This window comes from Rhineura floridana, chromosome 1, assembly GCF_030035675.1.
Source record: "Rhineura floridana isolate rRhiFlo1 chromosome 1, rRhiFlo1.hap2, whole genome shotgun sequence".
Taxonomy (NCBI): domain Eukaryota; kingdom Metazoa; phylum Chordata; class Lepidosauria; order Squamata; family Rhineuridae; genus Rhineura; species Rhineura floridana.
Window position 1 is genome coordinate 322,148,326 of NC_084480.1, and position 25,062 is coordinate 322,173,387.

Genomic DNA, 25,062 nt, shown 5'->3' on the forward strand with positions numbered 1-25,062 from the left:
CTTCTGGAGCACAAACAAAAGAACAAAAGAGGAGTTGCTCTTGCCCCACTTCCAACAGGGTGGAGGGCAGTGGCATTGTGACTCCGGCTTCTGTGTGTTTGGGGCTGGGCTGGGGTTGGGGGGACTAAGCTGTGACTCACCCGCTGCCTTTCTCCCAGCAGGCTGAGCGCGCCACCCCCTGCTGGCCGTCCCACCACCATCCTGCAGAAGCATGTCAGGGCTGAAGCGGTGCTGGGCCGTGCCAGGCAGAAGGTACAGCCCACCCCCCCTGCAAAGCCCCCTGGCTCTCTCCAGAGCCAGGGCCTAGCTGGAGGCAGGACCCTGGCGACAAGGACATCGTTGCAGACTTGGAAAGGCTCTGCAATCACAGTCCCAGGCAGCTCCTGGCCTTCTTGGAGGACCATGGCTACCAGCTGGCGAGAGCACTGGGCAGGTCAGGGCTCAGTCCTGGCAAGGTGTACGTCGTGCTGCGTGTGGTCAAGCACGTGCTGGAGGCGTCTGTGGAGCAGGAGCAGGTCCAGCCCTTCTTGGAGGTGGTGCTGCAGCCGGTCTTTGTGCTCCAGGGCCTGCTGGCCTTCATGGCTAACATGGAGGCCTTCCGCTGTGAGGATGGGCAGGTTTCCCAGGAGGTGCTGGGGGACACGGTGGCTGCCCTCCACCATTTGCTGGAGGCATCTCCCAGCCACACCCAGACCTTGCTCTGCTACCCCGTGGATCTCCTCTGCTCCACGGTCCAGAGGCTGCAGAGCCATGGCTTCCAGTTCTCGTGGATCACCCAGAAGCGGCTGTGGGACACCAAGAGCCTTGTGGACAAGGCTTTCCGACAGTGTCGTCGGTCAGGCAGGGAAGGTCTGGCTTCCCCAGCGGGCAGGGAAGACTTCCACCTCATCCCAGTCTTCCCCACTCCAGAGGACATATTTCTGGAGCCTGCTTGGCAGCTGAAACCCAACATAATATCGGGCAGATACGAGAGCGATGCTGCGTACCTGGACACGCACTTCCGCCTGTTGCAGGAGGATCTGGTCAAGCCCCTCAGGGATGGGATCTCCTCTCAATTCACCCTCCGCAGCCTCTTCACCAACTCACAGAAACCGGCTGGGGCACTGCAGCTCTATCGGAACGTCCAGCTGGTCAGTGTGGACACCTCACCCGCTGGTGTGATGTACCTGGCCACGTTCGGCTCCAGGCGAAGTGCCACAGCCTTCCCCTTCAAGAGGCTCTTGAGCGGCTCTCTCGTCTGCCTCATCTCCAATGACTGTGGCCGTATCTTCTTTGGGACGGTGGCTGGGTCTGGCAGGAGAGAGCTCAGCCAAGGGACAGTGTGGCTGGATATCCAGGAAAGGCACGCCAGCCTCCTGCAGAACTTGAAGAGGACCAGCTTCACCATGGTAGAGTCCCCAGCCTTCTTTGAGGCTTACCGGCATGTGCTGGAAGGCCTTCAAGAGCTGGACGCCACCTGCGTGCCCTTCAGAAAGTACATCGTGAAATGCGCCCGTGACACCGCCAGGCCTTTGTATCTGGAGAAAGGGGTGACCTTTGACCTCTGCGCCCTGCGTAGCCCAAGGAGCAGCAAAGGTGGTGAGGGTGCTGGTGCTGAGGACAGCCCCAAGGTATGTACGTGTGTATGTGTGTATTTATTTAATATCCTGCCCTTCCTCCCAGAAGGAGCCCAGGGCAGCAAGCAACAAGCAGCAAAACACTGGAAAACATCTTTAAAAACATCTTAAAACAAACAACTTTACAACCTCTTTAAAAGAGGTGCACTACGGATGCAGAGTGGGGTAAGGTGTCAACTTAAAAGGCTTGTTGAGAGAGGAAGGTCTTCAGCAGGTGCCAGAAAGAGAAAAGGCGAGTCAGAGGCAACATGATAGAAGTATGTAAAATTATGCATGGCCTGGGAAAAAGTGGATAGAGAAAAGCTGTTCTTCCTCACAAGACTAGAACTCGTGGGCATCCTATGAAGCTGAAGGCTGTGGGCACCTCACCCCTTTTTCTTCTTCTCTAAAACATCAGCCAAGAGGCAGGACTCTTCCTCCTGGTAGGTGACAAAGCAGATGAATGTTTATTGATTCAGTCTGTAGTTGCTAAGCAGACTTAAGGCACTCAGGAGAGCTACAAATCCATTTGGATGGCTTTGCATATGAAGTTTGGCTGGAGCATTGCCAGCCCCTCCACACAGACATAAGAGGAGCCTGCTGGATCAGGCCAGTGGCCCACCTAGCCCAGCACCCTGTTCTCTCAGTGGCTGACCAGATGCCTCTCTCCTCCTGCGGTTTGCAGCAACTGGTTGTTGTTGTTATGTGCCTCCAAATGGACTATGACTTATGGTGACCCTATGAATCAGTGACCTCCAAGAGCATCTGTCATGAACCACCCTGTTCAGATCTTGTAAGTTCAGGTCTGTGGCTTCCTTTAGGGAATCAATCCATCTCTTGTTTGGCCTTCCTCTTTTTCTACTCCCTTCTGTTTTCCCCAGCATTATGGTCTTTTCTAGTGAATCATGTCTTCTCATGATGTGTCCAAAGTAGGATAACCTCATTTTCATCATTTTAGCTTCTAGTGACAGTTCTGGTTTAATCTGTTCTAACACCCAATTATTTGTCTTTTTTGCAGTCCATGGTATGCACAAAGCTCTCCTCCAACACCACATTTCAAATGAGTTGATTTTTCTCTTATCCTTCTTTTTCACTGTCCAACTTTCACATCCATACATAGAGATTGGGAATACCATGGTCTGAATGATCCTGACTTTGGTGTTCAGTGTTACATCTTTGCATTTGAGGACCTTCTCTAGTTCTCTCACAGCTGCCCTCCCCAGTCCTAGCCTTCTTCTGATTTCTTGACTATTGCCTCCATTTTGGTTAATGACTGTGCCGAGGTATTGATAATCCTTGACAAGTTCAATGTCCTCATTGTCAACTGTAAACCCCTCCTGTGGTTTCCAGCAGCTGGTACATGTACTGTATTTAGAAGCATACGACCTCCACCTATGGAGGCAGAGCCTAGCCATCATGGCTAGTAGCCTTCCATAGCCTTATCCTCCATGAATTTGTCTAATCCTCTCTTAAAGCCATCCAAGCTGGTGGCCATCACTGCCTCTTGTGGGAGTGAAGAAGTCCTTCCCCTTGTCTGTCCTGAATCTTCCAAGGTTCAGCTTCATTGGATGTCCACAAATTCTACTGTTTTGCAAGAGGAAGAGGGGAAAAAATCTCTATCCACTCTCTCTATGCCGTGCACAATTTTGTACACTTCTATCATGTCACCTCTGACCTGCCTTTTCTTTAAACTGAAAAGCCCCAAATGCTGCAGCCTTTCCTTATAGGGGCGTTGCTCCACCCCCTCAATCATTCTGGTTGCCCTTTTCTAGATCTTGACAATGCTCACTCTGATTGAAAATGCAGCTTTGCTCCGTGAAGGTCTCCCCTCCAAGCTCCCCCCTTTGAAAGGTGTTCCTGTGTTGGGGACTTGAAGGGGGTTGGGCTGTTTTCTTTTCCTTAGAGAATAGTAGAGTTGGAAGGGGCCTATAAGGCCATCAAGTCCAACCCCCTGCTCAATGCTTTATGTTCATTCCTTTCTCCTCAACATCCAGAGCATGGCCAATGGTCAGGTGAGCATTAAGGTCCAAAAACATCTGGGGAGGGTCACAGATTAAAGGCACAGATTAAAGGCACATATGCCAGGAGGGAAGATACCTGCCACCTGTTGTAGAGGCCTTGTGCCCCAGACCTTGACTTATTATTATTTGATTTATATCCCACCCTTCCTCCCAGTAGGAGCCCAGGGCAGCAGACAAAAGCACTAAAACAAACATTAAAACATAATAAAAACAGACTTTAACATATATTTTAAAAAACATCTTTAAAAACATTTTTTTAAAAGCTTTAAAACCATCTTTAAAAAAAAGAAAGAAAAGGTTTAAAAACATTAAAAAGCTATTCCAACACAGACAAAGAGGCTCGTTAAAACATAAGAACATAAGAAGAGCCTGCTGGATCAGGCCAGTGGCCCATCTAGTCCAGCATCCTGTTCTCACAGTGGCCAACCAGGTGCCTGGGAGAAGCCCGCAAGCAGGACCCGAGTGCAAGAACACTCTCCCCTCCTGAGGCTTCCGGCAACTGGGTTTCAGAAGCATGCTGCCTCTGACTAGGGTGGCACAGCACAGCCATCACAGCTAGTAGCCATTGATAGCCCTGTCCTCCATGAATTTGTCTAATCTTCTTTTAAAGCCGTCTAAGCTGGTGGCCATTACTGCATCTTGTGGGAGCAAATTCCATAGTTTAACTATGCGCTGAGTAAAGAAGTACTTCCTTTTGTCTGTCCTGAATCTTCCAACATTCAGCTTCTTTGAATGTCCACGAGTTCTAGTATTATGAGAGAGGGAGAAGAACTTTTCTCTATCCACTTTCTCAATGCCATGCATAATTTTATACACTTCTATCATGTCTCCTCTGACCTGCCTTTTCTCTAAACTAAAAAGCCCCAAATGCTGCAACCTTTCCTCGTAAGGGAGTCGCTCCATCCCCTTGATCATTCTGGTTGCCCTCTTCTGAACCTTTTCCAACTCTATAATATCCTTTTTGAGATGAGGCGACCAGAACTGTACACAGTATTCCAAATGCGGCCGCACCATAGATTTATACAACGGCATTATGATATCGGCTGTTTTATTTTCAATACCTTTCCTAATTATCGCTAGCATAGAATTTGCCTTTTTCACAGCTGCCGCACACTGGGTCGACATTTTCATCGTGCTGTCCACTACAACCCCGAGGTCTCTCTCCTGGTCGGTCACCGCCAGTTCAGACCCCATGAGCGTATATGTGAAATTCAGATTTTTTGCTCCAATATGCATAATTTTACACTTGTTTATATTGAATTGCATTTGCCATTTTTCCGCCCATTCACTCAGTTTGGAGAGATCTTTTTGGAGCTCTTCACAATCCCTTTTTGTTTTAACAACCCTGAACAATTTAGTGTCGTCAGCAAACTTGGCCACTTCACTGCTCACTCCTAATTCTAGGTCATTAATGAACAAGTTGAAAAGTACAGGTCCCAATACCGATCCTTGAGGGACTCCACTTTCTACAGCCCTCCATTGGGAGAACTGTCCGTTTATTCCTACTCTCTGCTTTCTGCTTCTTAACCAATTCCTTATCCACAAGAGGACCTCTCCTCTTATTCCATGACTGCTAAGCTTCCTCAGAAGTCTTTGGTGAGGTACCTTGTCAAACGCTTTTTGAAAGTCTAAGTACACTATGTCCACTGGATCACCTCTATCTATATGCTTGTTGACACTCTCAAAGAATTCTAATAGGTTACTGAGACAGGACTTTCCCTTGCAGAAGCCATGCTGGCTCTGCTTCAGCAAGGCTTGTTCTTCTATGTGCTTAGTTAATCTAGCTTTAATCATACTTTCTACCAGTTTTCCAGGGACAGAAGTTAAGCTAACTGGCCTGTAATTTCCGGGATCCCCTCTGGATCCCTTTTTGAAGATTGGTGTTACATTGGCCACTTTCCAGTCCTCAGGCACGGAAGAGGACCCAAGGGACAAGTTACATATTTTAGTTAGCAGATCAGCAATTTCACATCTGAGTTCTTTGAGAACTCTCGGGTGGATGCCATCCGGGCCCGGTGATTTGTCAGTTTTTATATTGTCCATTAAGCTTAGAACTTCCTCTCTCGTTACCACTATTTGTCTCAGTTCCTCAGAATCCCTTCCTGCAAATGTTAGTTCAGGTTCAGGGATCTGCCCTATATCTTCCACTGTGAAGACAGATGCAAAGAATTCATTTAGCTTCTCTGCAATCTCCTTATCGTTCTTTAGTACGCCTTTCACTCCCTTATCATCCAAGGGTCCAATCGCCTCCCTAGATGGTCTCCTGCTTTGAATGTATTTATAGAATTTTTTGTTGTTGGTTTTTATGTTCTTAGCAATGTGCTCCTCAAATTCTTTTTTAGCATCCCTTATTGTCTTCTTGCATTTCTTTTGCCAGAGTTTGTGTTCTTTTTTATTTTCTTCATTCGGACAAGACTTCCATTTTCTGAAGGAAGACTTTTGCCTCTCAGAGCTTCCTTGACTTTGCTCGTTAACCATGCTGGCATCTTCTTGGCCCTGGCGGTACCTTTTCTGATCTGCGGTATGCACTCCAGTTGAGCTTCTAATATAGTGTTTTTAAACAATTTCCAAGCATTTTTGAGTGATGTGACCCTCTGGACTTTGTTTTTCAGCTTTCTTTTTACCAGTCCCCTCATTTTTGTGAAGTTTCCTCTTTTGAAGTCAAATGTGACCGTGTTGGATTTTCTTGGCAATTGGCCAGTTACATGTATGTTTAATTTAATAGCACTGTGGTCACTGCTCCCAATCGGTTCAACAACACTTACATCTCGCACCAGGTCCCGGTCCCCACTGAGGATTAAGTTGAAAGAGGAAGATCTTGAGTAGGCTCCAAAAAGATAACAGAGATGGTGCCTGCCTAATATTCAAGGGGAGGGAATTCCACAGGGTAGGTGCCGCCACACTAAAGGTCCGTTTCCTATATTGTGCAGAACGGCCCTTCTGATAAGATGGTATCTGCAGGAGGCCCTCACTTGCAGAGTGCAGTGATCGACTGGGTATGTAAGGGATAAGACGGTCTTTCAGGTATCCTGGTCCCGAGCTGTATAGGGCTTTGTACACCAAAACTAGAATCTTGAACTTTGCCCAGTAGCTAATAGGTACCCAGTGCAATTCTTTCAGCAGGGGGGTGACATGTTGGTGATACCATGCCCCAGTGAGCAGTCTCACCACCACATTTTGCACCAGCTGCAGCTTCTGAACCAACTTCAAGGGCAGCCCCACATAGAGTGCATTACAGTAATCCAGCCTGGAGGTTACCAGTGCATAGACAACAGTGGTCAGGCTACCCTGGTCCAGAAATGGCCACAACTGTCTCACCAGCCAAAGCTGGTAAAAGGCACTCCTAACCACGGAGGTCACCTGGGCCTCTAGCGACAAAGATGGATCTAGGAGCACCCCCAGACTACAGACCTGCTCTTTCAGAGGGAGTACTTCCCCATCCAAAACAGGCAACTGACCAATTATCTGAACTCGGGAACCACCAACCCACAGCGCCTCCGTCTTGCTAGGATTCAGACTCAGTTTATTGGCCCTCATCCAGCCTACCACCGAGTCCAGGCAGTAGTCCAGGGCTTGCACGGCCTCTCCCGATTTAGATGTCACAGAGAAATAGAGCTGGGTAACGTCAGCATACTGATGACACCGCGCCCCAAATCTCCTGATGACTGCTCACAAGGGCTTCATATAGATGTTAAACAGCAAGGGGGACAAGATGGTACCCTGTGGCACCCCACAGCACAACTGCCAGGAGGCCGAAAGACAGTCACCCAATGCTATTCTCTGACAATGACCCTGGAGATAGGATCAGAACCACTGTAAAACAGTGCCTCCAATACCCATCTCACCAGTCTGCCCAGAAGGATACCACGGTCAATGGCATCAAAAGCCGCTGAGAGATCAACTAAGAATAACAGGGTCGCACTCCCCCTGTCCTCCTGATAAAGGTCATCTATCAGGGCGACCAGGGCCAATTCAGTTCCACAACCAGGCCTAAACCCAGACTGGAAAGGGTCAAGATAATCTGTTTCATCCAAGAGTACTTGCAATTGCTGTGCTACAACCCTCTCATTACCTCCCCTAAAAGGGGGTATTTGCGACTGGTTGGTAATTGTCGCAGACCAACGGGTCCAGGGTGGGCTTTTTCAGGAGCCGCCTCTTTCAAGGTGCCTGGAACCACTCCTGCAATGATGTGTTGTCCACACGCTGGATCCACTTGGTCAAACCCCCACGGCAAGCTTTAATAAGCCAAGAAGGGCAAGGGTTGAGGGACACATTGCTGGCCGCATCATCACAAGCACCTTGTCTACATCATCAGGCCGCATCAACTGAAACTGATCCCAAGAGGTTGCAGCAGACATTGCACTGGACGCCTCACTGGGGACTACAGTAGATGTGGATGGGGCATCAAGATTGCTACTGAGACGAGCCTCAAAGTGCCTTGCAAAGAATTCCCAGTGGGCCTCCAAAGGGTCTAAAATTCCATTTCCTGGAGTTGATGTCAACAGACGTCATGATAGGATCTGTAGTCCAAAATGGCTGGGGGAAACTGCTCTCACTGTTCCTCTGACCAGTTCTTTGTAGGATCAGGGCCTGCCTTACACTAAGGGCTAAGGAGTGCTAAGGAGGCTCTTGTGCATCTCTTCCTCCAGGCAGAAATGCCTCTGGTGGACCTGTCAGCCGTGAGTCCCTTTTCTGATCATGTCTGGACTACGGAGATGTTTCCACACCTGAGATGGCTGCCATCCGGATGGCTCTGAGCACAGAATTTGTGCTGATCCAGGGCCCACCTGGGACAGGTGAGCACAAGGCTGTGAGGAACTCCTGCCCCCCCCAACTCCTGCTCTCCACTGCCTGGCAGGAATTCCCCCCTCCAGTCAGTGGGTCAGTTGGGGCAGCCATAGGCTAGAGGGGCACAGTTGGTGCCAGAGGGCCGAGACGCCCTCTTCCTGCCTGCTTGCGGGCTTCCCCCAGGCACCTGGTTGGCCACTGTGAGAACAGGATGCTGGACTAGATGGGCCACTGGCCTGATCCAGCAGGCTCTTCTTACGTTCTTATGCCTTCTCTTGCTCTGGGGGACAGACTAAAGAACGGGTGTATTCCTTCTAAATGCATTAACCCCAGTGTGATTGATTGCTTACACAGGGGATTGTGGAACTCTCCACTAGCCCTTGCTATCCAAATTGGGGCAGTGACGGTGCCTGTTTACCTTCTAGGTAAGACATTCATAGGACTAAAGATCTTGGAGGTCCTGTTGGACAATCAGGCCCTCTGGAATGAGGATCACACGCCTTGCCTGGTAGTTTGCTACACAAACCATGCCCTGGACCAGTTTCTTGAAGGTGAGTGCAACCAGCGGGCCAGTTAGGTCCCACAATCTGCTCTGGTGTGTGGTTGGCACCTGTGTGCCTTTTGAAAGCAAAGCCACTTTGGACATGTCAGCACCCTCCTGGCTGACACTGGGCATGTTAGAAATATTGTGCCACCACCACCAACCCCGCACCCCACATTATCCTGGTGCTAGTCCACGTGCCCTAGCCGTCAGCCACCGCTGCTGTCTTTGCTACTAAGGGGGCAGCCCTAAAAATATTTGGACAGACCCTACCCCAAGGGGTGAGCTGTGGCAGCTCCACAAAACAGGCTGGCTGCTAGCTCAGGTGCACTTAATGCCCCACTGAAATAAATGGAAATGCAGTTAAGTCATGACTTGCTTTTCACCCCAATTTCCTGGGGGGCTCACGGCAACTCTTGCCAGCTTGCATCCAGCCCACTGATTCCTGCATTTGGCACATAGAGCCTTTTGGGCAGGCACAGGGAACCAATGGCTTGCATCCCAGCCCACGATCAGGGAAGATGATGGAGCTTGAGATCAGCAACATCTAGAGGGCCAGAGATGTTCTCCACCCACTGACTGCCGCACAATATTTCTAACATGCCCAGAGTCGCTGTGGATGGTAGAGCCCCTGGCCGTCCTCCTCAGTCCCAGGTAGCCGCCTTGGCCATGCAGGGTTGCTGTTGGTAAACAGAGCTACTCTTTCCCCAGCTGTGCTCGTGTGACTCTGCGGGTGGGGCCCCAAGAGGCAGAGGACAAAGAGGCATCTCAGCCAGCTGGGGGAGGGGCCAATAACAGCAGACGTCACCAAAGGTTTTAAAAAACATTTTAAAAAATATATTGTGTGGCTTCGTGGCAAACATTGTCTCTCACTTGGCCCCCCATGCACATGTTGGCCTGCAGGTCCACCCCCATTCCTTCATGGTGTGACCCATAGCCAGCACATCTTGCGCTACAGGAGCTCTTGGCCAACCAGGTGCCCTCCAGCTCTTGGTGGACTACAACTCCCATCAGCCTCAGACAGCATAGCCAATGGTCAAGGATGATGGGAGCTACAATCTGGCAACATCTGGAGGGCACGGGGTTTGGGAAGGCTGCACTAGAGCACCAGAGACCCACGAGCAGTGCCCCAAAAGGTCACAACACCCCTGCCGGGCCCTCTCTCCAGGGATCCTCCAGTTCCAGCCCTCTGGGGTCGTGCGCATCGGGGGCCGGAGCAGAAGTGAGCGAGTGCAGGCCTGCTCCCTGAAGAACCTGCGCAGGCAGTGGCTCCCAGGCCGCCTGGGGATCCAAGCCCAGAAGCAGCACTTTGGATGGGTAAGCCCTGGATGGTTGTCCCTGCCAGCGGGGAGATGCTGCCAGAGCTACACCGGGCTGGGCCAAGGAGCGCTCAGCAGGAGGGGTGCTTTGCCCGGTTTTGACCCCTCATCCCTGGCTTGCCACTCCTGCTGGCTACAGAGCTGCTCCCTGTGACAGCATCAAAGGGAACAGTTGCAGCTATAGAACTCCCCCCCCTCCTTTCCATGGGGTTGGTGTTCCTGCCTCACTGCCCCATGTTCCTTGTGCCCAGATGCTGACGTCTCTGCGCAGGCAGAAGAAGAGCATTGCCTACTGCACCCAGGTGCTGGATCTACTCTCCAGGGGGGTCCTCCTGGCCCAGGAACTGGAGGCAGAGATCGCCGATGATCACCTGTGGATCCCAGAGGTAAGGCAGGAGAAGAAGGGGCCTTTTGGGGTCCTGCCCTTACTGTGGACTGGCCCTCCTGGGGCCCGGGTCTCCCCCAAAGGGCGTCTGGCTTCTAACTGGGACCCGTCTTTCAGGGGGGGATGCTGCAGTGGCTGAAGATCTACCCCCAAGGAGAGAAAGTGCAGCCGTCCCAGAGACACAGCCACCCCAACTGCACCTGGAAAGGAGGGGATTGCAGGGGTGAGCCCAGGAAGGGGGTTAAGGTGGCTGAAGGCCGGACCCTTTTTTGAGAACAACCCTTCCCCAGCCTGGCTGGGACCCTGCCAAACCGGGAGGGTTGGGCATGTGGGCCTTTGGCGCCTTGCAATCCCAGCCCTCACGATGTAACTCAGCAAGGCACATGGACACCTAGAGGTTTTTCCTGTTAGGGTTGGAGCTCAGGAGATGCCTGGATGGGAGAGGGTGGGCAGCTCTGAGAGCCTGACTCACATCCAGCTGGGAGCCTTGGCACAGCCCACAGCCCAACTTGCCACAGGAAGGCATAACTTCCTCTCCCTTTGAGCCACGGACGTGGGGGGGGCAGCAGCATTGGAGAGAGGCAGCAACAGCCTCCGACGTGGCAGGCTGAGGTCCCCCTCTGTGGCCTCCCAGCTGGGTTCCTGTCCCGTCTTCTAGATGCAGGGGATGCGGACGAGCGGTTCTTGGAGGACAGCTACGAGTATGAGGGCGATGACAAGCCGGGGTCTTCCACTGAGAGAAAGTTTGCCTACATCATCCCTGCGGAGGGAAGGTAAAGGCCCAGGAACGCTGAGGAGGGCGGTGGAGGCTTCTGACCCAGAGGGTGAGTGGGTCCCTTCCTGATGAGCTGTGGGGAGCAGTGCTGGTGCTTGGAAAGATGTGCCCTCCTCACAGCAAGGTCTTGGCTTTGGCCTTGGTCCTGGTTTAGCCAGTTCCATGCGATGGTATCCCTCAAAGGGACTCATCTTTGCTGCGCTCCTGTCGGCAGCTCAGAAGCATGCAATGATGCCTCCAGGCTCGGGCCTCACCTCTTCCTCCTTACCAGCCTGTTACTGGCTTGATGGGAGGCAGGGCTGGTTCTCAGCACCAAGGCAGAGAAAAACCAACCAGATGGGGGAGCGGCCAACATGGCACCGTCCAGATGCTGCTGGACATCAACAGCAGCCATCAGCCACCTCCCCCGGCCTGGCCAATGGTCAGGGATAAGGGTGGGAGTTGGGCCCACACTTGCCCCAAGGGCTTCATTCCTGGTTGGCAATAATGCTGCTGCCTGAGCAGAGGCCTTGGGGTCAGATGCTCCCAGTCCAAGCAGCTGAGCCCCAGCACCTATTTCAAAGTGACCGAGCTGTTCCTGCCCTTCATCACTTTCCCTTCTTCCTCCTTCCCAGCACTTCCCAGAAGCAGATGTTGGAATGGCTGAAGTCGGGGGACCTCATGGCCAACGATGAAGTCGCCAGGATCCAGAGTGTCGAGAAGCTGCGGCAGAACGACCGCTGGCGCCTCTACAGGTTGCCCCCAACCCAACCTCTTACTCCCCCCTTTGAGGAGGCTCCCAGGGAAGCCTGCCCTCCTTTTTAACTGGTCCTTCCTTCTGGAGAAGGAAAGGCCAGAGGAAGAGAGGTGCATTCAGCTGCTAGTACCCCATCCCTCTTTTTAGGCTGGGGGAGCCTTATGCAGGCAGCAGCAGCACCCTCCCTCGGAGGACGGATGCTGGCCATGCCGCTACCTGCCTCAGCCGTTCACCTGGATCCACCTTCGTTTGCTCCTGGGCAGGACCTGGCCTGGAAGGTGGCTCTTTGGATGGGTCAAACTGGATGCCTCTTGGGGGGTTGGTGGCAGAAGTCCCCTCCTGCTGTGCAGGGGCGGGCTGAGGCCAAACACGGAGGCCCCATGTGCTCTCGCGAGTGGTAGGTAGCATCCCCCACTGACAGACTCCTCATCCTCCTCTGTGCTTGCTTGAGCAGGCGTCCCTCTCCCCTGCCTCCAGGCGGTGGGTAGCAGCCTACGAGAAGCAGCTGAAGGAAGCCTTGGAGGAGAAGCTGAAGGCCTACGAGAAAGACGTGGCGAAGCTGGAAGAGCTGAGCTTCCAGGAGGACCTGGAGATCCTCCGGTGGAGCCAGGTCATCGGGATGACAACGACAGGTGACAAGCGGGCCCCTCCCTTGCAAGCAAAAGCCACAGCAGGGAGGAGGAGGCCACCTCTGGAGCTTCATTGACCCACCACAGGTCAGTGGTGGACATCTTCCCCCCATTCCTCCGTGAATGTGTCTGCAATCTTCTTTTTTAAAAAGCCACCCAAGATGCTCTTGCCCCTTTCCCAGTTCCCTGAGTGGCGAAGTTTTCCAGGGGCAGCTCAACTTACAGAGATTAGTTTCTTTTGGATGAGAGTAAAGCCCAGAGCTGGAATATTTGTAGGAATGCCGTCATTCATACAAAGCATTTATAAACCACTCAATATTCAAGTGGTGAACAATGTTTAAAAAACAGTATCTTTGAAAACAGCCTAAACCCAATAAACCAGCAATATGAAACAAATTCAAGCACGTAAAATAAGGACCAAGCTTCTGGGCCAAGGGAGAGCATGGGCAAAAAGATGGGAGTCCTTACAAGCCATCTGAAGCAACTGCTGCTTGCTGCTTCGCAACCTATGGCCGAAGGGAGGGCATTCCACAAAGCAGAAAATGCCTGTTCTGGGGGTCATTGCCCTCTGATATTCTGTAGCGCGTGGAGCCAAGAGTAAAGTTTCCCCAGACGGTCAAAGTGATCTTACAGTCCTGTACAGGGGCAAGAGGTCTTTCAGGTAACCTGGTCCTGAGTTGTTCACGGCTTTTTTAAAAATTTATTTTTTAATTGCAATTTCATAAAAGAAAAAAGAGAAGGGGGGTAGAAAAAGGAGGAGAGGGAAAAAACCTCACAGCTCACTTTACATTTAAACATTGATAGATCCATTTTGGTTTACACAGATAGATCAATATATGTACTTATTTATTTAACAAAATGTATATACCACTTGAGAGCCGGTGTGGGGTAGTGGTTAAGGTGTTGGACTACGACCTGGGAGACCAGGGTTCGAATACCCCCACAGCCATGAAGCACACTGGGTCAGTCACTGCCTCTCAGCCTCAGAGCGAGGCAATGGCAAACCCCCTCTGAATGCCACTTACCATGAAAACCCCGTTCAGAGGGTCGCCATAAGTCGGGATCGCCTTGAAGGCAGCCCATGTACATTTTTCATGTACCACTTGATTGTAGAAAACCTCTAAGTGGTGTACACAAAACATTAATTTTATTTATGTATTTGAGTCATTTCTATACCACTTTATATATATATATTTGGGGGGGAATCAAAGCATTTTATAACCTAGATTAAAACATCAAACAAAACATCGCAAAATATTAAAAACATTACAGATATAGTTGAAGTAAAAGAGACACATTCAAAACAACATTATTTACAGAAAAATATTCTCTTAAACATAAACATGAATAAAAATCACATACAACAATACAACAAACTCCACAAAACAGCGTTATTAGTAATTGGTATTAGTAATTAAAAATAAATAGCCCTCCCACACAGTAGCCCCTCCCAAATATGTCCTCAGCACAAGCCCCACTCTGGTTCATTCCCAGATTCGTATACAGATAACTAATCTGCAGCCAAACAACCATTAAGGAGCAAATACAAAACATTACAAAATGTTATCTAGCAGCATCAGGCATTTAAAATTATCAATAAAACAATTAAAAACCAGTACTTAAAATATTTTAAAAATGATTAAAACTGCAATAGACTAAAAAGATTAAGACAGATCAACATCTACGTGTCTGGATAGGGTTGCCTAAACAGGAAAGTTTTAAGCAGGCACCCAAAGGAACACAGCAAAGGCCTCTGCCTGATGTGAACAGGCAGGGAGTTCCAAAGAGAAGGTGCTGCCACTCTGAAAGAACAATTTCTTACAAGTGTGGAACAAGCATTACGTGGCACCTGTTGCCCTGCTATTACTCCTCATATAATTAGGAATATAATGTAAAAGAGCACGGACACCCACACATTTCAAAGATTTCACCAATACGAGGTTAATATGGACAACGGCTTCAGAACAACACTAAAGTGTCACTGGACAGGCAGTCCAGGGCTTTACGTGTTAACAAGAAGACCTTGAACCCGGGCCAGTAGTGGAGTGGCAGGCTGTGCAGTTCCCTCGGGAAACGGATTGGAAGAGGCAAGGCCAGTCACTGTTTAAAGCTGGTTCTTTGTTAATTTAAAGGAGGAGCACTCTAGTTCAAGTATTACACTAGTCCTGCTGGGGGTCATCTCGGTCCATCTAGTCCAAAACCTTGCTTCGCACAGTGGTCAGCTAGATGCTTCCTGGAACCCCTCAGCAGACTTTGAGGGGAATAGCCCTGCCTTGCCTTTGTCTGTTAGCATCTGGTACTCAGTGGTAGACTGCCCCTGAATTTGGAAGCTCCATATAATCAGAATGACTAAGGGCAATCGCACGGTCTCTCCTCCATGAATTTGTCTAATCCCCTTTTAAAGACCTCTCAGCCAGTGACTGCGGGTTGTAGCCAGAGCACTGTCAGCAGAGTTTTGCTGGTGCTGTAGCACTCCCGCTTCCTCTCTCCCCTTGTCGAGAGGGTCTCCCAACCCTCCAGAGGTGATTTTGAGGGTGCGTGGGGGGCTGCAGGGGAAAGGTCTGGTCTGCTTGTACAAACCTCTTCAGTTAGTGGGAGTGCTGGTCACTGCCCCATGCCCAGATCTTGTACTACTGTTTAATTATCATTCATAATTATGGGATGCGTGTAGGACTTCATTCTAAACCTCCCATCTATCCATGTCATTGGATGACCACCATCTTCTAGTGTTATGAGAGAGGAAGGAAACCCTCCCTCCCCCTTTTCCCTTTTTCTAATCACTCTGCATAATTTTATGAAAAAATGGAAATGGACTGCCTTCAAGTCGATCCCGACTTATGGCGGCCCTCTGAACAGGGTTTTCATGGTAAGCGGTCTTCAGAGGGGGTTTCCCATTGCCTCCCTCTGAGGCTGAGAGGCAGTGACTGGCCCAAGGTCACCCAGGGAGCTTCGTGGCTGTGTGGGGATTCGAACCCGGGTCTCCCAGGTCGTAGTCCAATGCAGGACTGGTGGAGAGGAACATGGGCTGCTGGTCTACTGCAGCCTTCGGCAACCTGGCCTTGTTCGTATGTTTCGGACTACAACTCTCATCAGCCCCTAGCCAAATTCCTGGAGGCTGCAGCGGCGGCTGTCCCTGGCTGTGCTGTGCCTGTACTGAGAGGCGCAGTATGCCTCTAAATCCCAGTTGCTCGAAACTGCAGGAGGGGGCACTACCGTCATAGAATCATAGAATAGTAGAGTTGGAAGGGGCCGATAAGGCCATTGAGTCCAACCCCCTGCTCAAGGCAGGAATCCAATTCTTGCACTCAGGTCCTGCATGTGTGCTTCCCAGAAGAGGCGTCTGTCTGGCCCCCGTGAGAACAGGATGCCTGACTAGATAGGCCTCCTTGGGCCTGATCCACAAGGGCTCTTAGGTGCCCCAAAATGTCAGGAGGGCACCAGGCGGGTAGTGTGAAGAGGGTGTGCAACACATCTGACCCCAGAGTAGCTCAGGGCGATTGCTGGCAGGACATTTACGGCCTTCTTTCCCTGCAGGGGCTGCCAAGTACAGGAAGTTGCTCCAGAGCATCCGTCCCCGCATCGTGATTGTGGAGGAGGCAGCCGAAATCCTCGAGGCCCACGTCCTGACCTCTCTTACCTCCTCCTGCCACCATCTCATTCTTATTGGTGATCACCAGCAGGTAACTGCAGAGCTGCCTTCCCCTCCTTCCCGCTCCCATCAGCCCAGGGCAAGGGCTTGAGAGCCACTCCGCAGTCCCTCTTGGCACGTGGCTGTAACAGGCGGATGAAACGCCTGCAAACAAAGGCACAACTGCTGCTTTCTTCATATCTGAATGGGAAGCCGGATTGGAGGGGCGACTGTGGGTGCTTCGAGACAGCAATTAATTTCTTTATAGAAATACTTGCATACCATAATGTCATAAAAAAAATCAAAGTGAGTTTACAACAATTATACATAACACAATAAAACCACAGAAAGATTTAAAAGCAGATCACCATCTCGCTATTACAGAAAATGTTTTTCTCAATTGTTTGCATAAGCACACAAGAGTTAATGCAGAAGGCGCCTGCTGAATCTCTCCCAGAACAGCGTTCCACAGGAGCAGGCCACTGACACTGAGGGCTCAGTTTCATGCTGATGCCAAACCTACCTCACCACCTCAGGGGACAACCAGCAACTGGGTTCTAAGGTGGTCTCTAAGGTACCCTGGACCTACGATGATGAATGCAAGGACCTTGAGCCTGGCTTGGTAGTAGATGGGCAGCCAGCACGGACGTTGTAACAGTGGTGTCAGATGTTGTCAGCCATGTGGAGCTTCCAGAACAGACCCAAAGGCAGCCCCATATAAAGTACATTGTAGTAATCCAGCCTGAAGGCAGCCAATGCATGGACTACAAATGGTCAGGTTATTGTGGAATCGGTGCTGCCCATTCCCATGGTTGGTTTTTTTGCAGCATTCACATGACTTTGTCCTCATCCACATTAAGACAGCTGCATTGGTTGTCAGTTTGTTTAATTTACTTCAGGAGCTGGCACAATTCTGATGGGTGTTCTGATCCATCTGTGCACCTATTAATGTTTTGCTAAAATTGCAGTTACCTTTAAAAAGAACTCGCAAAGGCCAGAGATGAATCCTCTTCTTAAATGGACAACTTGCATGACGGCAGCAGCAGCAGCAGCAGCCAATTCTGGCTTCTTTAAAGTGCATCTCTTTCCTGTCTTGCTTCCTGTATTGGAGAAAACATCTTGGTGAAGTGGGGGAGTAGAGAGGGCCAAGCAGAAAAAAGTAGAACCCCCAAGCCCCACTTTATAGGACGTTTTCCTTTCTTTACAGTAAAACCGCCCTGCAGAGCCCAGCTGTGCATTGGGGAGGGGAGGGGGAGGCAGAGTGGTCCTTTCCCTGCCCCCTGAGATGTGAGCCATTCCAACAGGGCAGATGGAACATGTGGGCACAATATGTGGAAAGGCCGCTGCAGTCCTTCTTGTTGCTTACAGTGGAAAAACAACAACTGTGTAGCACTAGGAGCCTTCAGTCGGGAAGCTTCGGCTTCAGAAAAAACTTTACAATGAATTACATTGTGCCACTTTCTTTCCCAAGACCGCTGTCATCCTTCGATCCCTGGACCAGGGAAGTAGACAAGCTCTGGTGCTGCCTCTTGGAAGAAGCTGTTTCTGTAGTTCCTTCCTTCCAGATCCCTGTTATCCCTGCAAACCAGGCAATACTAACAACTGCAAAGGTTCCTCAGAGGCCTCTCAAGGATGCAAGGCCTGCAATGGCTCCTGTGTTTGGTGTTTTCCAGCTGAGACCAAAGCCGGCAGACTACGTCTTGGAGAAGAAGTTTTGCCTGGGAATCTCCCTCTTTGAGCGCATGATCAACAACCAACTTCCTCACGTGCAGCTGCTCTACCAGGTGCGCTGGGATGGAGAAAATACCCATCAGATAGGAACACCCCAAACTGTATCCAGGTCACCGCCTCACCCTCAAGCGAGGCGTTGCTCCTTCCTAATGGCAATGCTGGGCGCAAATAAATCAGAATGGAGGCTCAGTAAATGGGTTACCTGGAACACAGGAAGCCGCCCTGCACAGAGTCAGGCCATGTAGCTCAGTAACGTCTGCAGTGACCCGCAGCAGCTCTCCAAGGGCTCAGCCCCACCTGGAGGTGCTGCTGCCGCCAGGAATTGAACTCGGGACCTTCTGCACGCGAGGCAGATGTCCTCCCACTGAGCTACGATGCCCTTTCCGGAAGAGCCCAAAGGTTGAGGAGGAGGGTAGAGAAGCAGGGGGACAAGTGCCCGCCCAGCAAGCAGTGCTGAGGCACAAGGAGGGAGGTGGTGTCGCTGTGGGGAAAGGGAGCAGGCAGGCAAATGGGCTGGGCTACTGAGGAGCATCTAGGCAGGGAGCCGGGCCTTGAATTGGGCCCATGCAGCAGGGCAGATGCCACACTGGACCAGCCCAAGCCCAAGGCTGTCTCTTTGCCCTGCCCTGCCCTGCCTCATCTCTTTAGGATTGCCCTATGGCCACATTCAGATTGGGGTCGGGGGAGCCCTCTTCTGCAGGGAGACTCAGCACAGGCTGCGGTGGGCCTTCTTTGGGGTCAGACTCTCGCACAGAGACAGCGGTTGAAGGGTGGGTTGGAGAAGGGTCAATGCTGCACAGTCACGATGCTTCTGGCAGTTTTTACTTTTTAAAAACCTACTTTTTTGTATATAAGATTGTTACTTGTTTGGAGCCTTCTGCCCGAGGATAGTCAGTCCTCATATCTGAGCAAAATAAAACAAGTGGAGACCAGGGAGAGAAATTTCCACTGAACTAAAAGGCTCTACTGACGAGTCAACACACATCTGGCGTTTCTCTCTCCTCTCTCCCAGCATCGCATGTGGCCAGAGATCTCCCAGCTGCTGGCGCCTTTCTTCTACAAGGAACTGAGGGATCATGCTTTGGTGCTGCAGTATGAAAACATCAAGGTAGGGATGAGGGCTGTGGTGCCCAGGCTCCTACAAGTGGGAAACAGCCCAGTTCCTGGCAAGCAAAGGGAGATTGTGGAGGAAACTACCTCTCCCACAAAATGTACCCCTGAAACCCAGCAGGGGTGAAAGGCAAGCCTGGCGAGGCGGAAGGACCACAGCAAAGGTCCTTCTCCTTGGTTTCCACTCGTAGAGGATAATGCCCCCATCATCCTCCAGGCCACAGGGGAGGGGATTCCTTCCAGCCACCCTCAATTTCCTCTACATCCTGATAAAGCCCCTGGAATGTGCCAGGGCTCCTTAACAGAAATGTAAAAAGTCAACAATTGACATGTATACAAAGTACTACGCAGTCTGTTAAGTGGAGGACTCAAGTATTCTAATAAAAAAAGTAAAAACATAACCATTATATTTAAACCAAAGAGTTGTCAAGTTATACGTTACAAAATCATTTGTAAAGTAGTCCCAACAATGTGCGTTATTCTGTTTGACACAACGATCAGTTATTATTTACTTCTGTTTATGATCAGTTCCAAAATACATTATTTCATATTCTTTTGGTTTCTCTCACTTTCTCCACACACGTCTTCCTGCTACTCCCCCCCCCCTCCATTTCCATGTGGGAGAAACTCAAGATAATTTTCTTCAGTTGCAACATAAATATTCTCAGCCCTAGATTTTGAAGTCCACCATTGAGGCCACCAGGTCACAACATCCCACCTCCAATTTATAATCTCACTTTCTTCTTCTACATTTCTTTCCGGGTCTCTAATTTTGACTACCTTCCCTAATGCTTCAGGGTCACCTTCTCTTTAGAATGTGGGGAGAATGTTTATACGGGTTGTGTCCTATTTTAATTCTGTCACTGAGCAATTGATGTCTCTTTTTTTAAAAGGGGGTAGAAAAGAGTGTGTTCTTTGTGCAGCACAGACAGGAAGAGAGGAAGAGAGCCACAGTGCCGACTCAGAGAGCTTCAGCAACTGTCATGAAGCTGCCTTCCTGGTCTCCCTTACCGGCTACCTCCTTAAGCAAGGATACAGTCAAAGCCAGATCACTGTCCTCACCCCGTACCACGGGCAGGTGATAAGAATCCGAGCTCTCTTGAAAGGGAAGAAAATCGAGGAAGTGGCTTGCCATGCCATGGATGACTTCCAAGGAGAAGAAAATGACATTGTTCTCCTCTCACTGGTGCGAAGCAACAGCCAAGGGAAGATTGGCTTTGTCAAGGACAAGAACAGGCTCTGCGTGGCGCTCTCCCGTGCCAAGAAAGGGTTCTACTGCATTGGAAATCTAGAAAACCTCTCAGCCAACAGCAAACTGTGGAAAGAGATTGTGAGCTTGCTAAAAGAGAAGTCTCTTGTCGGGGAAGAGCTGGCACTGATGTGTCAAAACCACCCAGAGACAAAGACAGCAGTGAAGAAGACTACAGACTTCAGCAAATTACTGGACGGAGCGTGCACACTCAAGTGTCAAACCCGGCTGGAGTGTGGCCACCCCTGCCATCGCAGCTGCCACCCTTGCGACAGGGAACACTGCCTGAATATCTGCAAGTTCCCCTGCAGCAAGACCCTGTGCCAACTCAATCACAAATGCCCCAAGAAGTGCTGGGAAACCTGCGGGCACTGCCAGGTTGGAGTGGAAAAAGTCATCCCAAAATGTGGGCACAGCCAAATAGTTCCATGCCACATGCCTGTGGATAGATGGGTCTGCAAAGAGCCATGCCAGCTGGTCCTGGAACGCAGCCACCGGTGCAAGCTGTGGTGCGGAGAAAACTGCAGAGCCGCCCTCTGCGAAGAAGTGGTGCCAGTCACTCTGCCATGCACCCATGCGACCCAAACAGAGTGCTTCAAGCAGAAGATGCCCTGGCCTTGCCATGAGAAATGCCAGCAGAGGCTGGATTGTGGTCACAGCTGTAAGGGAAGCTGTTACGAATGTGTCGAGGGCCGGATCCACAGGGCCTGTCGAAGGAGGTGCACCAGGGTCCTACTCTGCTCCCATGTGTGCCAGGGCTCCTGTTGCGAGAACTGCCCCCCGTGCAGAAAGAAGTGCCCCAACCAGTGCCACCACAGCCACTGTGACAGGTGGTGCGGAGAGGTCTGTTTCCGCTGCGTCCAGCCCTGCACTTGGAAGTGCAAACATCCCTGGTGCACCAGGGTGTGCTGGCAGGTCTGCAACCGCCCCCGCTGTGATGAGCCATGTCCCAAGACCCTCAAGGGCAAGCACCCAAGCGTGGGCCTTTGTGGGGAGCCCTGCCCCCCAAAGTGCCGCATGTGCCACCAGGATGAGCTGGCAGATATCTTCTTTGGGAGAGAAGATGAACCGGATTCTCGCTTTGTCGTCTTGGAAGGCTGCGGCCACGTCTTTGAGGTGGGGGGCCTGGATCGGTGGATGGACGGAGACCCGGGCAACGCTCAAGGGCAGCAGCACATTCAGCAGAAGGTGTGTCCCAAGTGCTCAGCCCCAATCCTGAACAACCCCCGTTACAACAACGTCATCAAAGCAACACAACAAAGGATCGAAGAGATCAAGCAGAGGATCCAGGGCAGCAAAGGAGAATTCCAGGCTAGGCAGACAATGTTGTTCAACAAAATGGCCCCCCTGCCGCATGCAAGTTGCTGTTTTGTACAGGAAGCTTTGACAAGAAAGAGCCCTTCAGAGCCTCCGGGACTGAGAAAACACTGTGAATTTCCTTCTCTGCACCCAGAAGCTGAAAAAGCAAGCCGATAAGTGCACGATGGAGCGGAGGCGTCATCTGAGGAAGGCAGCCGAGGCTGTAGAGTCCTGGTTAGGCAGGAGGAGAGAAGGTGGTGCACTCACAGCGCAGCAGCTCAGAGAATGCAGGAACGAGCTCAGGCGAATCTCTTACTTGGCCAACATCTTTGAGCGGCTGAGCAGCTATGAGCAGAGTCAAGTGCCTTCCTCTTCAGAGGCCTCAGCTGCTGTTGACAAGGCCTTGAGTGTGCTCAACCGGCAAGAGCCGTTCACGGAAGCCCACGAGGAACTCCTTCAGGTGACCCTGGACACCGTTGACGAGCTAATGCCAGCCTCAGGAACACAGCTGTCAGAAGCAGAGAGAGTCTCGATAACGGAGGCCATGCGTTTTGGAAAGGGGCACTGCTACAGGTGCCCCCAGGGCCACTTATACACCGTGGGAGAGTGCGGCCGGCCAATGGAAAAGAGCCAGTGCCCCAACTGTGGGGCTACCATTGGAGGTCGAGGTCACAGACTTAATCCAGATAATGTTGCTGCTGATGAAATACTGGACTCTGGTGATGGGGCAGGCAGGGAAGGAGAGGGGCGCCTCAGCAACATCATAGAGTCCGCCAGCCCCACTTACCACCTGGCTGTGCCAACATACACTGCTGTCAGTCCCTCCTATCAGCCACGCTCTCCAGATACCAGTCTGCCTTCATACAGTCCAGCCACTCCAACAGGGACCCCCAGCAGCCCTCCTGGCAACTCTTGCCAGCTCCTAGAACCTGATGCAGAAGGGGCGTTGGTGGAGGGAGATCCCATTGCATGCCAGGGCCAGGAGGAGCCTGCTGTCATGAGCCCCACGGAGAACTCTTGGCAGAACTGGGATCCAGGGGAGGGGCCTAGTGGTCTGGGACTGGTGGATGAGGACGCCAGGGAGGGGCCAAGTGATCTGCCTGTTGACAGCTCCTCCCCCAAGGTGTTGGCCGACACAGATGAAGGGGTTAAGTTGCCAATCCACCCCCTTCCCCCACCAGTTGTTCCACCTCCAGGCCAGCCTCCTGTTGCTGTCACGCCTCCAGCACAGGAGAGGTTGCCAGAGGTAGACCCAGGGGATGATCTGGCCAAGTCACCTCCATCGCCGCAGAAGTGCCAGAGGCTGCACAGGCATGAACAGACTGAGCCCATTAACCAGCCTACTCCTAGGAGTGCCTGCTTGCTTGCCCAGTCCCAAGCTGGTGTTGTGACCCAATTTGGGAGGGGAGGCTTCGAGACACCAGACTCTGACTTGGAGGATTGGGGAGATGAGCTGGGAGAGGGGACTAGCAGCAGGGTCAGATCACAGAGCGCACAAATCCCCGCCACTGACAGGTCGACTCCCCCCAGTCCTGGCCCCCCCGAAGCAAAACCAGAACTGTCAGAGGCTGCCCCGTTAGACACCCCACACACACACCTGTGCCCACGTCAAAGGCGCCACCTGCTTCACCTGACATTTCCCAGCCAGGCGACCCGCAGCTTCCCACAGTCGAGCCAGCTGACCGCCCACAGCTCTCGGAGGGAGAAGCTGAAAGCCAGCCCCCTTCACCCCACGCACAGCAGAAGCAGGAGATTCAACAGACAACTGAGGAGGAGCCAACGGTTATGTGCGAAAGCCAAGCCTCGTTAAGGGGACACGGGGAGGGGTTCATTGCTGAGTCAACGTTGTAGCGCTGTGGAGTCAAGCTTAGTCAGAGTTAGTCAGGGCAAAAGTTCCTAGAAAGTGTAGTTAGGTTAGTGAAGCACGCTGCTTTTGCTGTAACTTTAATGAAAAGAGGAAAAATCACAGCCTCATCCGAGACTGGATCTCTCCACTTCAGGCAGGACAGTCGTGCCTGCCCCACCCTTTGTGAGGGGTCCAGGCTCAGAGGGCACGTCAAGTGTTGTGATTACGCCTTTGCTTGTGTAGCCATGCCGAGTAGCGCTTTGCAACCCTGTGTGAACTGTAATCTGATCTGTGTTCCAATCCTATGCCAACTGGATTAAAGCCATTGGCAATAACCAAGCCGAGAGGGTGCCACGTTTGAATCTGCTGGTGGGAGCCCGGACACCTGCACCCTCTTCTCAGGAGGACCCAGAGACTCCTTTCCTCTTGGACCGTGGCTGAAGACAAGGTGCCATGGTCCCAGAGTCTGAGGCTGCAGTGCTTCCAGCTGCGGAGGGGTCAGACTAAGGTTCAGGGCTGGAGAGCGAGAGACCACACAGGTGACTCCTGGCCTGCCTTGGTGCTCTACTCTGGCGCCAGGCCAGGACCTAATTCCCCCTTACTGCCCCCCTGCCTGTGTTCACCCAACTCCTCAGGACTCTCCACAGCCATCTTCTTCATAAGGAGCCCAAGCAAAAGCCAGTATTCGGAAGCAGAGTGCTGGCCTGGCAGCACAGAGCCTGGTTCCCCGACTCCACAGCTCCTTTGCTGCAACAACCTTGCTCGTAGCGGACTCCCTACCCTTCTCGAGCTCTCCCACCTTGCTCAGAAGGCCATGAATCATGTACGTACCAGGCAAAAACCTTTGTTTCCCCAGACCAGCCTTTCCCAACCAGTGTGCCTCCAGATGTTGCTGGACCACAACTCCCATCTTTCCTGACCATTGGCAATGCTGGCTGAGGCTGATGGGAGTTGTGGTCCAACAACATCTGGAGGCACACCGGTTGGGAAAGGCTGCCCCAGCCATTTAATAACTGCTAATGTAAGCATGTTTTGTCATTTGTTTAAACTGGCTATAGCTGTTTTACTCTGTGCTTTTAAAACATGCTGTATTAGTATGCATGCTTTTTATTATTTCAAATTGTACTTGTTAGCCACTCTGGGAACATAAATCTATGTTGAAAGTGTAGGGTATGAATTGTGTAAATAAAAACAATACTTTCAAAAGGCAATGACAAGTCAAGTCTGTGTTGGAATTGCTTTAAGATGTTTTAAAGGCTTTTGTTTTTAAGATGTTTTAGAGTACTGCTAGTGTTTTTGTTTGCTACCCTGGGCTCCTAATGGCAGGAAGGACGAGATATAAATGAAATAATTAAAAGGCTACTTGTGGAACTCCCTGCCAATAAACCTGAGCTCCTCTGGCATTTTCCA

The 25,062-nt window shown here is 51.3% G+C and overlaps 1 protein-coding gene across 1 annotated transcript; it reads left to right on the forward strand.

The window, feature by feature from the left end:
• Positions 1-8,275: 8,275 nt before the first annotated feature.
• Positions 8,276-24,580, forward strand: LOC133377714 (NFX1-type zinc finger-containing protein 1-like). The gene is given in 14 exon segments (XM_061612281.1): positions 8,276-8,412; positions 8,830-8,955; positions 10,114-10,262; positions 10,516-10,650; positions 10,767-10,872; positions 11,308-11,422; positions 12,039-12,158; positions 12,638-12,792; positions 16,324-16,469; positions 18,091-18,201; positions 19,161-19,256; positions 20,152-20,184; positions 20,187-21,981; positions 21,983-24,580. Coding segments are annotated over 14 exon segments (4,785 nt in total). The 5' UTR covers positions 8,276-8,348; the 3' UTR covers positions 23,617-24,580.
• The last annotated feature ends 482 nt before the right edge of the window (positions 24,581-25,062 follow it).